This window comes from Candoia aspera, chromosome 8, assembly GCF_035149785.1.
Source record: "Candoia aspera isolate rCanAsp1 chromosome 8, rCanAsp1.hap2, whole genome shotgun sequence".
In the NCBI taxonomy this organism is placed as follows: domain Eukaryota; kingdom Metazoa; phylum Chordata; class Lepidosauria; order Squamata; family Boidae; genus Candoia; species Candoia aspera.
Window position 1 is genome coordinate 20590161 of NC_086160.1, and position 13530 is coordinate 20603690.

General features: G+C 38.6%; 1 protein-coding gene across 1 annotated transcript; it reads right to left on the bottom strand.

Moving 5' to 3' along the window:
- Nucleotides 1-64: 64 nt before the first annotated feature.
- FRG1 (FSHD region gene 1) lies at nt 65-13199 on the bottom strand. Its single transcript, XM_063309972.1, has 9 exons — nt 13048-13199; nt 11203-11270; nt 10294-10416; nt 8563-8617; nt 6390-6504; nt 3327-3431; nt 2324-2415; nt 1363-1473; nt 65-196 (listed from the first exon to the last, which is right to left on the bottom strand). The coding sequence occupies exons 1-9, from the start codon at nt 13107-13109 to the stop codon at nt 160-162; spliced, it is 768 nt and encodes a 255-aa protein (XP_063166042.1). The 5' UTR covers nt 13110-13199; the 3' UTR covers nt 65-159.
- Nucleotides 13200-13530: the final 331 nt, after the last annotated feature.

A 13530-nucleotide genomic window follows, 5' to 3' on the forward strand; every position in this document is an offset into this window, starting at 1 on the left:
GATATTAAGTATATTAACACGAGAACTTACTTCCTAAAGAAAAAAAACCAAGATCTTAGAGTAATTGATATTTACTCTGACAAATCTGTTTTATTTAAAAGAATTCACACATACACAAAGATAGTAATAAAGGAAGAAAAAAACACACCACAGTTCTGATTATTTGCAATATCTATCAGCTTTCAGTTTTGATCTCCTATAAAAGAAAGGAAGAAAAGGATGGTTTAAAATGGTTGACATAATGCAATTGTGAAATAAGCAGAATCCATGGGAACTATTACATTCTACTAAAATTGCATCATTTGACATGTAAGTAAAAGTGTGCAAAATGTTTGATTCTGAAACATTTCAAGTGTGAAATTTTACATGTCCCATCTTACAGGTAAACTGGACTGTTGTGGGCGTTTTTGAAATAGTTTGAGCTTGACATGCTTCTAAAAATACTCAAAACAGCATGCTTTATACTCAAAATTAGATATTTTGTGAAACAGCGATCAAAACATTTAAAAGTGAAATGTTTGGACATCCCTAATGGTAAGCCTTTTAGACTGTGTGGATGAAGATGTAAAGTACATTATATTTACATATTATTTTTAGAAGAATGCCCCATTAGCCAATGCCTTTGATTGAAGAAATCCAGGAGGAAAACCACCCATCATCTCCCACAATGAATCCTGAAGTTGGCTAACTATATATATTTCTTAATGCATAAAAATAATGCATTATTTATATGCATTAATTTCTTAACGCATATACATTGAATTCTCACTTTTAGCTAATTTTGTTATTGCAAAACAGCAGAAAGCCAAAAAAAAAAAGATATATCCATCACATTTGGACACCACTCATCAGCTAATGTTGAATAAGAATACTTTGACGGTACAAATGTTTTGGACAAAATTATTGGCTATATATGTTTAAAACGTTTGCAACTCTCTTCAAATGATTGCAATTACAGTATCAGATGGAACACAAAGGGAGAGAATTGTGCTGCTTCGGGTATGGGTGACGTGATTGTTTTGTTGTTGCTTTTATTGGTTTTGTGTGAGGATTATTGTATTTAAGATAAGCAGTGACAGAAGTTTAATAAGTCATTCTGAAATTAAGCAGAAACAAAATTATAATTGCTGTCATATTTGTACTTGCAATTTATTCATATACTCGTATTATAGTGCACAAATTTGTACTTAATTTGGGAAAAGCTGCACAAAACCATTTTTTTCCACGTACAGAATGTCAGCATTGCTACCCTCTAGTTAAGAGAAGGACTGCAATTCAGAACGTTTAATGGACAGTTATCATGGGTTAGCTATAAATACTCTGAGATTGTTACAATAACTAACAGTATATAAGTAAGAGTACCTGTCCAGCAGGGCCTCATGGAAAGTCCCTTCTTTCCTAGCTTTTTTCAGAATTTTACTATCTTCTTGGCTTACTTTGAGTTTGTGATCTTGGAAACTCTGAAACTTCTTCCTAGAAAGTAAAACACAGGTGATTAATGCCTTGGGCTTAAATGAAATATAAATCTTCTCTCTAATAGTGATCCTGAGTGGTTGAATCCTGAGAGATGGAAGCCAAAATACAGACCACTGAAAAGCATGGGAGAAATGTCAGAATAGTTGGGTGAAGCCTGATGTGTACAGAAGTATTTTTAACAGAATAAAAACACTCCTGTAAAAATTAACTTTTCCAAGAGCTATAGAATGCTAAGTATCACTTGAAAAAACTGGAAAACTGGAGTGAAGTCTGGGGCCAGTGAAGGGTCAACTGACTTGCTTGACCTCCTTACAGCATATATTATACAGCAGAAGGGCATGGTTAGATGCAAACCAGAACAACAAAGGTATCTTACATATACTTACAGTTCTTACTTATGAGGATTAGTAGCAAATGCCAGAGAAGGTAAGCTTCATGATGAAATCAAAGGGACATGGTATTGAGGAGGAGTGTTGCGTGTGTGTGTATCACTGTGTATTTACAGAACAAACATACTCAAAACCTCTTTACAGTAAAATGGATTAAAACAATCCACCCATTTATGGATTAACCCCAATGATAAACCATAAGATGGGTTGGGGAATATAACACTTCTGCATCTAACTGCAAAAGTTTATATCCCTGTTCTATGAAAACAAGTTGCTTTTCAAAACCAAATCTGCCATATATTCAGGTTTGAGCCCTAGCAGCAGCTGAAGCATAAAATTTAGTCAGACATCCCAGTCCAGAGCTCTTGAAAAGTTTTCTCTGACAAAACAAACTGTTATTAGTGGTGAAAATACAACTTTTATTTTCTACTGAGAGTGAAGAAATATGTGTTACATACACATAGTTGATCTCACATTGCTTTACATTTCCTTTATCTTCCTCAGAAATGTCGTCCTTTTGTTTGGCTTCTCTTTCTATACATGTTCTGATCTAAATGAGAAAAGTACAGATGCTGAAAAGTCCAACTCCAAATTAGCTTCCCTCCTGGTACTTTTTCCCCCATGTTTTCCTATTCAGTTTCATTAATCCTAAGGTACGTGAAGAATCTGCTTTAATAACAATCTCATAATAAAGCCCTTAGAAACAGAGCAGCTTTTCTTCCACTTGATACATTCCAAGTGTGTTGGGCTCCAACTCGTATCATTCTCAGTCCACTAGGAAAACAAGACTTATAATCCAACATGTCTAGAATATGCTAGGTTGCGTAAAACTGATTCAGGGAATATAGATAGCAAGGATTTTGTTCACAGTGCATGACTGTACAACTGTTCTTCCAGCATGAAGCCTTTTATGTCAATAGAGGTCCGTTCTTCTATGCAGAAAGAACATGACATCCATTTTGTCCCATCTACTGGTGGAAGAGATAATGCTGCTAGAACAGACAGTGCCTTCTGTTATGCAACTTCCTGAATATTTTCTGATTTGAAAGATTTGGGGATTCCATCAAGGCATGGGGTTCTATCAACCCTGGTATATAAGCCTGTAGCCTTAAATAACTCTGGAAAAAGTCTTTAGCCTAAGCTATTTCATCTAAAATGGCTGAGGATCTCCTTTTTGTCTCAAGGAAGTACTGAAGTACAAGCCAGTTAAAACAGGTAACTTAAATCAGGAGATAAGGTAAGCTTTCCCGATCTGGGTTTATGAAGCATAGCTGATGATCAGAGATGGTGTGAGTTACAGGCAAAACACCTGAAAGGACACACGTGTATCATTCAGTTCTTGAAATCATGACAATCACTGAAGAAAATTCACATAGTGATACGCTAAAAGTTTCTGCATTCACTTATGTCACTCAAATTCTGCTTATAGCAGTATCTGTGTTTACAAATCACAACAGTTACCTTAATCATTTCCTCACTTCCTGCTGTTTTACTTTTGGCTATTATATCACCTTCTTCATTACAACTGATAAAACAGCTGTTGGCTGCTAACAGAGCCATTTTCCCCTGCAAGGGAAAAAAAAAACCAAGCCAAATTAGCAGTACTATTTCTTAAAGTTCACATGGAAGATTTAAATAAGCTTATTTTTGCAGGAACAAATTTTCATATCCATTTAATTCCAAACCTATTAATGTTATTCTAAATCTTGACTATGTGTGCAAGGTCATGGATTTTAGACCTACAAGCAGATTTTCCCCATTTCATTAGTGCTATGTTCTACAGCATTTCAGAACACTATTACAAATGTAAACTCAAGGCTGCATTCAACAAGTTGACAATTATTTTCAAGAACATGCTTTTCCATCTGTCAGAACAAAATGGCAACTTCAAAAAATGTGTTGCAGTAAATGTTCCATTAATGCCATTTTGGTCTCAGAAACATAGGAAGTGGACTTATTACAGAATATACTACTTCATCCATTTAGTCCAAGTGAATCCACACACTTGCAATAGGAACAGTCAAATCCCTACAGAGACAGAGGTATGGATGCTTCTGTTATTCAATAACAGTAAAAGACATTTGTATGTAATAAGTATTCCTTTGCCAATTTGTGCAAATGTCTCTTCTTTGAAGTTGGAGAAAAAGAAAATACATTGTAGTTGGGCTTGTGAGGAACAAAATCTTGAGATCTAATTTGAAGGTGAGTTTGACACATCTTGCAGTGGTTTGTCCTGCCAATCAAGCCCTTTATAGTCTTCCCTGACTGAACAGGGCTCTTTGGATAGTCTTCCATCATGTGCTATGTGATCTGATGTAACTAAAGAGGCTATGGATTGAACGTATTTTATTTATTTATCTGTTTATGCCTATCCAGTGAGATGTGCCTGGGTGGTCGTACTCTAAGTCCCTTCTAAGAAACAATGTCCTGGTGGTATTCAGGAGGCATGCTTTCTCTGTTTATTTATGTGATTTATATGGTCACCCAACTCGCAAAATGCAAGTCTGCATGTGTAATGATTGCCTATCCTAAAACACCATCAGACTTATGAACAGGTTCATAAAGATATCTGATTTATTAAAGAATAGTATGCAGGATCACAAAGAAAGCTGAGAATGATAAAAGCGCGCCAAATGCAAACTAAAAACCCTCGGTGCAAATGATATCCCTCCCCCCCGTAGAATCCTCCCAGGCTCACAATCCCAGGTGCTCCTAACGGTTTCTGATGGTCTGTGGGAAAAGTCCTTGAACAGATAACATAACCCAAACACATTCCATTGTAATGAACATAGATAGAGAGCTTGGTACAAGGTTTCACAGCAGCTCCTTCCTAAACAGAAACGCGCGTCAGCGCCATGGCATGTGAAACATTACGATGTACAGTGCACATTGAAACAGTGAACATGACAGCATGGCTAAAATAGGATTATAACCAAAACCAAAAAGGATAACTAGCCAGAATTGAAACAACAAAAGGCAAAATACAGCTGAGCCCACAATCATAATCACCTTCCCAACCATTACAAAATGGGCTCATCCAACACCCTGGCCCAATGCTTGGAGGAAGAACCAGGTTTCCAAGATCTTAAAAAAGGCTAAAAAAGGTTGGGGCCATCTGAATCTCAGGAGCTATGCTACTGCAAAGAGCAAGTGTTGCAACAGAGAAGGCATACTTCCTGAGTACCACCAGGACACTTTCTTAGAAGGGACGTAGGGTATGACCGCCCAGGAGCATCTCACTGGATGGGCATATACAGATATAGGTGGTCCAGCAAATAGCCTGGCCGTTGCCATGAAGGGCTTTATAGGTGGTAAGTAGCACCTTACATTGTACCTGGAAGCCTAGAGAGAACCAGTGCAGCTCGCGAAGTGACCAAAGCATGAATGTGAGTAGGGCTTCCTGAATTTGTGAAAAGGTTCTCCTAGCCATGGTTGCCAACTGCTTTTCATGCAGGAGCAAAGAGAACCCGCAAATTGTGCACCAGTTCTATCTTATTTAGTTTATTCCATCCAAAACTAAGAATGGAAGGTCCCCAGATTTCATAGGCCCTAAAACCCACAGCCATTCAGTCTTACTAGGATTGAGCCAAAACCTGTTCTTCCCCACAGTCTCCAGACATACGGAAAGGACCTTGATGGCATCACTTGGCCAGCTAGGGGTAGAGATCTATAGCTCAGCATCATCAGCATACTGATAATACTTAACCCCATACTGTCAGACGACTTCACACAGTGGCTTTCATGCAGAGCTCCGAAGGACCCCCAGCTTATAGATCTGGTCTAGATTTCTCTCCTACAAACAGCAATTGAATCCAACTTCAGAAGAAGGAGAATCACCAAAATATCATGCCCTAAACTGCCAGACCCCAAAGTCTGTCTGGAATGGGTACATCATTCCCATTCTAGTCCTAAAAGGAATCACCAACAAGCACAATCAATGCCATCTTGTAGAATATTCTGGACTGAAATGCAACTGAAGAGGGTCTAGATAATCCATTTTTTCCAAAGCCTTCTGAAGCGGCAAACCAACTACATTCTCAACAACCTCCCCTAAAAAAGGAAAGTCGGAGACAGGACAAAAATTGTCCAGCAGAGTTGGATTCAGTGATAGTTTCTTGAGGAAAGGACAGACCGCTGTCTCTTTAAAAGCTGGCAGACCTCTACCCACCTTCCAAAAAAAAAAGATGCATTCATTCCCGCCTGGATCCTGCTCCACATTGTCTCCTAAGAGACCCTGATGAACCAGGAAGTCTATGAATCTAACACACAGGTGGCTGTGCCCACAGTTCTGAGGTTCACGTCCTCTGTACTAACAGGCTCAAACCCTTCACAGATAACTGAAGCCAGACTATGCCTCCATGAACTCCAAGGACCTGCACAGCCAGAGTCTAACTCAGAGCAAATCAGAGTGACTTTATCTGACAAATGTCACACCTTGCATACACTTCACAGCATGAATACAAAGTGCATCCTCTTCTGTTAAGATACATTAAGAATGATAGCTGAACATTTTAGAACACTTGCCTCTTGGAACACTGGCTCCCACTGCTCTCTTGAACCTATCGCATCGGAACGTCCAATTACAAGCCCGTCTGAATTAATGCCAAGGTATTTTCCATAGCCTGATTTCAATGCAATTCTGAAAGAAAGAAAATAACTTATTTTGTGGGGTGATCAGATTCTTACTGCACTCAGTACTTCTCCACATTATGTTCCAGGATAGTCCAGGGTCCAATGAGAAGACAGTGAACACATTTCTTTAGCAGACAGCTTCCTTAGTATGGGCAGCTGTAGGAGAAGTGTGGATGTGTGTTAGGAGTACACTTGCAATTCACAAAGAAAGCCAGAGAAGATCCAAAGGTCTGGTTAAGGCTTCACATGAACTCGCCATGCAACCAAGAGCAACCATCCCCAAGGATCTTCCCTTCAGTTGTGCTGTAAGTGACCATCTTTTCAGTTGGAGGGGTGGAAGCTAGAAACAATAAACTTTATATAGAAAATAGGCCAGAAATCAGAAACAGAAACTTTGTTCTCACGCACTGCCTTGTTTCAAAGCCTTTCTTCAAAATTTAAGGATACACATCCCAAAACAGGTTTCAGGTTTACAACGATGAAAGATGGCATACTAGAGGCAGTTAAGAACAGGGCTGTGTTAACTATTATGAGTCTATAGGAGCACCCAGAAGTTGCAGAAGATTGTGCAGTGGTATATTATTATTTATGATAGTCACAGGCCAGAAGAGACAAACATAAATATATATAAAATGCAAAATCATATCATAAACTTATCCTAACAGTATAATGGAAATACCTCATTCAAAATTAAGAAGTCTGGAGTTCAAAACCTATTCTTAGGATCTGGACTGTAGTCATACTGGGGGAAATCCAACTTGTTCAGAATCACTATATATTTTGAAAAAAAAAGTGTCCCATGTGGTTGCAGAGATGCTTATAAACTTAAGAGCAGTACTTAAGAGCAGAAATACAAATGGTGCAGTTTGTATACCGCATTTAGCCACAATGCTATCTGCTTGATTTTGGCCTAACATGACATGTGAATCCCTTACTGTGGTTTGTAAGTGATGGCTTATAGTTTGGTAAACTAGGCATTAGTTAAAATAAGCCATTCATAGCACAATGAATGAATTCAACCAATAAGATTTCAAGTAGCATTATACAATTATTGCTGTTACTGTTAATAATAGCATTTATATCCTGTCTTTTCTTTGGGAGTTTAAATGAGTGGCATTCATGGCATTTTCCTCTCATTATCTCCCCATGAAAAATACCCAGTGAAGTAGGTTGCGCTAAGAGAGAACGACAGCTTAAAGATACTATGCTTAAGTAGGGATTTGAATCTGGGTCTCCTAGATTCAAATCCAGCCCCTTAATTGTGATCTTAGATTGAACTTTTAAGTTCTTAAACCCGATTTCCCCATTTCTAGCAAAAACAGAATATACAAGGTAAGACAATAATGCAAGTGTACTTATTTTATGCAAATTATGTGAGCAAAGGTGCCATCATTCTCTCCAGACACTGACAGAACATAAGCAGATGGGGAATGAGGCAAGAAGAGGATATGTAGGCTGCCCTTCCCCTGATGACATATCAAGTAACACCACCCATTGCAAGCTCTGAATGAGTCTCAAGGGGCTCTGTCCCATACTCCTCCTCTTCCCTTCATGTGGGAGACCTCTATGTATGCATCCTGCATGGGCAGAAGCTGCAGAATCCAACTGTGTCAGCAGTGAAGCTAACCTATAGGATCTCCCTCACATGTTCTTTCAATGGGTACATCCAGGGATTCTGTAACTCCTGTGCACATACATAAAATTGATATATATCAATTTCTAAAAGGGGAATATTGTTCCTAAACTATGATTACAAAAGTCATCTAGGGAGAGAGAATACATTCTAAATTTGTTTTTTTTTAATCCGTTCAATCGTATCTGATTCTCAGAGACTGCCTGGACAAGTCCCTGCAGTTTTCTTGGCAAGGTTTTTTGGAAGTGGTTTGCCATTGCCTCCTTCCTAGGGCTGAGAGAGTCCCAAGGTCCAAACCAGCTGGATTTCTGTCTAAGGTGGGACTAGAAGTCATGGCCTCCTGGTTTCTAGCCCAGTGCCTTAACCACTACAGCAAACTGGCTCTCAAATTTGATTATCTTATATTAATTCAAAGTCCAAGAGAGAAATTACCTTGTATCTGACAGCTTGACAGCAGTGAATTGTTCAGGAGGACTAGGGCCTTCATCTAAATATTTTTTTTAAAAAACCAGACAAATGTTTATTATAGTTGGAGAATTCAATCAAAATGTATTTACAGCCCAAGACCAAAAACAAGAAAAAGACCAGCAATACAATATAACAACTATAAAAAGGAATTTTAAAAATGACAAGAAAACCCTTAGACAGCCAACGGCTACCAGTGAATAACATGAAGGAGGAACCAGACAGCTTGCAACAACTATAGCTACTGACAGAAATTTGTCAAACTTCTTGGAGGTTTCTGAAGAGGGGCCACCCAGGAGAAGGAGAATGGCCGCCTGATCGCAGTGGTAATTAGAGTTGTTAACCATTGGAACTATAAAATATGATTGCCATTGAGTGTACAACAGACATTTTAATAGCCCATGTGAGACAGATTCTGTCTTAACAGCCAGGAACCACGCTGAGACAAGGAATAGGTCTCTAGTGTTTATTACTGCTATATTAGACAGAAAATCCTAACAAACTGAAGAAGCGTGGGAAAAACCCATAAAGATAAATCCCAAGAGTTAAGGCGGGTCTGATCTGTGTCTCTTTGAATGGCTGCTCAACTCCTCAGTACTACGCATGAGTTTTCCCCCCTGGATAGGGGCCCCCTCCTGCTCACCATCAGTACTCATGACAGATTCTATCTCCAAGTCTGAAGAAAAAGAAGTCCAGTTTTCATATGGAAGGCTTATATATCTACAGTTGTTGCCTTAGTAGGTAGCGTCCCAATCTGGGCCAAAATAAATAGTCTCCTGGGTGGAGCATATCAGATGCTAAAGAAATATCTAAGGACAGTGCAGAGAGGAGGAGCAATTGTGCTATAAAAGGGATGACAAATGACATTGGCTCTGTCATTTTGGATCTCTAGATCCAAAATCTTCTCTTCAGTTCAGCCAGGGTTTTATTAAGACCCCAAGCAGGAAGTGCTGACAAAGTGAAACTGCAGTATGCCAAATTATCATTAATTTGTCCTCTTAGGGTGGAACTTATCTAGCAAGGTGAGATGGACTAAGGAAGTTCCCGAATAGACTTGCTTCAATCAGAATATAAGAAGGCGAAGTCTTAATCAGGCTCCAAGGGAAATGCAGCCTAATTGCAAAAGTGTTAGAGCATTAGAAGCTGAATAAGGAACTTGTAGTAGGATTTTCAAGAATTTTGACTGAATTGCTTTTAAACTCCTTATAAATATGTAGCTGAGCACCATATAGCATCAGACCCAGAACTTTGGCTTTTAATAGTTTAATTAGTTTAACAATTACTGATACAAAAGATTCAGAGAATGCACCAAAGATATTAGGCAATTTAAAGTTTATCTGTTCTTTTTTCTGGTATTTTCACTACCTATACCTCTCTATGATTTAAACAGTAATAATAAATGGCACTGGTTTTGCATCACGAGAGATGAAAATTTGGCATCTACCTAAACCCCCCCATGTTTTTTTTAAAAAGCATTGGTGACCAGTGTTGAAATAATAAGGGAGATGCCATTATGCAATGATATCTAAACTAATGAATAGAATATACTTGGTTCTGTATTCCTTGGATGCAACTGGCATGCCAATAATTATGTGCAGGCAGCAATTGGACCTGTCTGTAGGATTCATTTATTATACATTTGCAACCACTGGTAAATACAGAATGGTTACTGTTGCCATAAATAGATGAGATACCAACCTTTATGTGGGGCTCCAAGAGTAAAAAGGCCGTTGTCAAGAGCACTGATATAGGTTGCAAGACCCATCTCTATTGCTACAGTTCCTGTGATTTCACCAAAATTGGTTACTGTCCACCAGCCTTCTAATGTAAGAGAAAACAACAGAACAATTACATAGGTGCTCTCTAGATCTTAAAATGTAAGGGATTGCAACTGCTTAAGGAAAGGTTTTGGAGATACCAAGCAGTTTTCCTTTGTAACAATTTAATTTAAAGAAAGATCAAAGTTAATGCACAATCACAGCTGTTAATCAACAGCCTTTCAAATTATCATTGACATTAAACACATTAACTTCTTTAGGGATACCAGATTTAGATTGCAAATATATATGAGGCCACTAGATACAAAAATGCTTTTTCCTGATATCTAGTCCTTGTTTGTCATTTTGCAGTCTAGTGATAGTCTTAAACTTGAAATGATAAAGTATTCAGCTTTAGAGGTAGAAAAGTATTCTGCCTCAACAGTTGATAAGAATAAATCTGCAAGTTCATGTTTACTGTTGCTAGCTTTGGACTAAGTATCTGTGTTCATAATCTAGACAGCTTGAAGTATTGGGAATCACAATAAAGTGCTGTGAATGTTGCACCCAATAAGATATCTGAAAATATGGAAAGTATAGACACAATGCTGTGGCTATTTCCATTACACCTAGGCTCCAGCCATCAATATTGTTGTATAATAGGCTTATGTTCTATTATTAGTGTCAAACATGAAACATGATATATTAATTGTTTAAGACAGGGAGGTCTTAATGTCCCAATTAGTTATAAATTCAAGTTTATTTAAACATTAATCTTACTTTGGTGCCTAATAATTAAGAACTCCCATAAAAATATTTTTTTATTTTCCATGAAAAAAAATCAGCTTACCAACTATATCAAGTTGATCTTCTACATCTTCTTCTCTTTTCCGTTTTTTATCTTTATTTTTTTTCTTACTGCAAGAAAAATGGACATATTTGTGTGCAATACATATTTCTAACCGACTTACTATTACATATTTCTTTCTTAAATGACAGCAACATTCAATAGCAGAAACCAAGCATATATCCAAGGAAAATGCTGAGGTTTAGAACTAATTAACTACATTTCTTATCTGGAGGTACAGATTCCCAAACCCTTTCTGAACTGATCTTTCTTAAATATAAGTTTTTCTCAGAATCTCACCTGTAAGACACAGAGAAAAGAAAGGCTATCTTTCTATCGGTGTTTTGCTGAAACTTCAACTCATTCTGCCATTCTGCTATATCTTCAAAAGATATAGATCTTTTGAATCTATATATAAAAGGACAGCACAGTCCATTATACAGAGATCTATATATCCTACCCTTAGTCAAGTCTGTTACTGTCCTGACTGTAGACCACCGGACAGCTGCTTATGTTTACCCATAATGCAAATTCCCATTTCTATAAAATACTGCCAGAATATAATCAAAATCAAGATTAAGATCAGAAAGAATTCTAATGTAAATTAAACCATAGTTTACTTAACCATAGGTTTTAAAAAGTAGCTGGCTGAATTCTAGAATTCAAGCCATACTAAAACTTAAACATTATTATGCTTTCTTTTAAGCTAAAATCTGCTTTAGGAAAGCCAGTTTGGGGTAGTGGTTAAGGCACCAAGCTAGAACCCAAGAGACTGAGTTCTAGTACTGCCTTAGGCACAAAGCCAGCTGGGTGACCTTGAGCCAGTTGTGCTCTCTCAGCCCTAGGAAGAAGGCAATGGCAAACCAGTTCTGAAAAACCTTGCCAAGAAAACTGCAGGGAATAGTCTAGGCAGTCACCAGAAGTAAAAATAAAACTCACTGGAAGGAACAAAAAATAAAATAATTTTAAAAATCCAGTTTAATTCTTTGTGGTTTAGCATGTATGTGAACATAACCTGTATTTAGAACCCTGTTTTCAGTAGTATTATGCATTAATGACTTGGTGCTTGCACAGGGGACCTTCCACCTCATCATGCATTAATAGCACCTAGATGCAGAGGATTTACAGGCACAGGAATATATTACAAGAGATAAGCAGGGCAAAACATTTCAGCTACTCACAAAGGTTCAAGGTACTGAATGCTATCCAGAGAACTACATCATTATTTCACTCGTTAACCTGAAAACTCAATTTAATAGAGAATTATGGGAGAACATAATCAGGATATTAGATTGTTGTAAGGCGTTGAAGACTTGGCTGTTTCCCAAGGGTCAGGTGGGTAAGTGAACTCTGCTGTTCTCAATGTGCTTTTTTAATGTGAGTGGAATTACTTTTGATTCTTGGGTGCCTGGGGTTATATCTGGTGGTGGTGGTGGGGGGTTTGTGTGTATTTTTAATCCTTGTACGAGTCACTTGTGTGAGATGGGCTGCTATATAAATCAAATAAAATACACTTACTCTAAATTGAGGGATATGAAATTTATAACAAATCGATCCCTTCTTTAAAGCAGTGTTAATTGCATTAAAAAAACCTATAGTTAAAAAATACACTGGATTTCAAAATTTCTTGAAAATGACACAGCCTCTTAATCTCAGCTGCATTAGGAGATTTTTCTCATAAGCGAGGGAAGGGCATCTGTGTATGCTCAGAGGCACCTAATCATTATTTCAGAGCGAGCACTAAAAACCGCGCCTGCCAGGCGAAGATCATCAGCCCGATATTCTGGAGGAAAAGGGGGAACCCTCCACCTTTTCCGCCACCCCACAGCCTGAAGGTCACACGCTCACCTTTTGGATTTGGCCCCCTTAAGAACCAGTTTGGTCTTCTTAACGCAGGAATACTCGGCCATATATGCTGGCGTAGTACGGGGGCTGCAGAAGGACAAACTCCACCTCTCGTTCTTCCTGCGCCGCTACGGAGGCCGTGAAGGAAGACTTTCGGATATTTTCGTGTCTTCCGGACTGAGCATGCGCAGTGTAGGCATCGACGCCTGTCACCCGACGAAGGGCGCCTCGTCTGTGCAGCGTGGGCTGCCCGCCCCGAAGTTTTAAAGAGCAGCTTTTCTCATGCTTGCGATCTTATCAGCTACCCACGTTTCATCTAACGAGCCCGCTGGGGAAGCGAGGCGGCTACCAAGTTTCCTGCAAAAATCCGGTTGACCTATGGTAGGAAAGAGATCTCTGGTGCCATTTAGAGATCTGGATTTTTGCAGCCCAGATCTGGCAGCCCCTAGGTAACAGTTGGACCTCCACCCCCTTGATGTATTCGTG

Bases quoted from the DNA above. Each gene is read 5' to 3' on its own strand.
- FRG1 (XM_063309972.1), bottom strand. From the start codon at position 13,109: ATGGCCGAGTATTCCTGCGTTAAGAAGACCAAACTGGTTCTTAAGGGG. The intron at 2,416-3,326 runs GTAACTGTTGTG...TTTCTCATTTAG, and splicing joins GAAGTGAGGAAATGATTAAG to ATCAGAACATGTATAGAAAG. The intron at 1,474-2,323 runs GTATGTAACACA...TTTACTTTCTAG, and splicing joins CAATGTGAGATCAACTATGT to GAAGAAGTTTCAGAGTTTCC.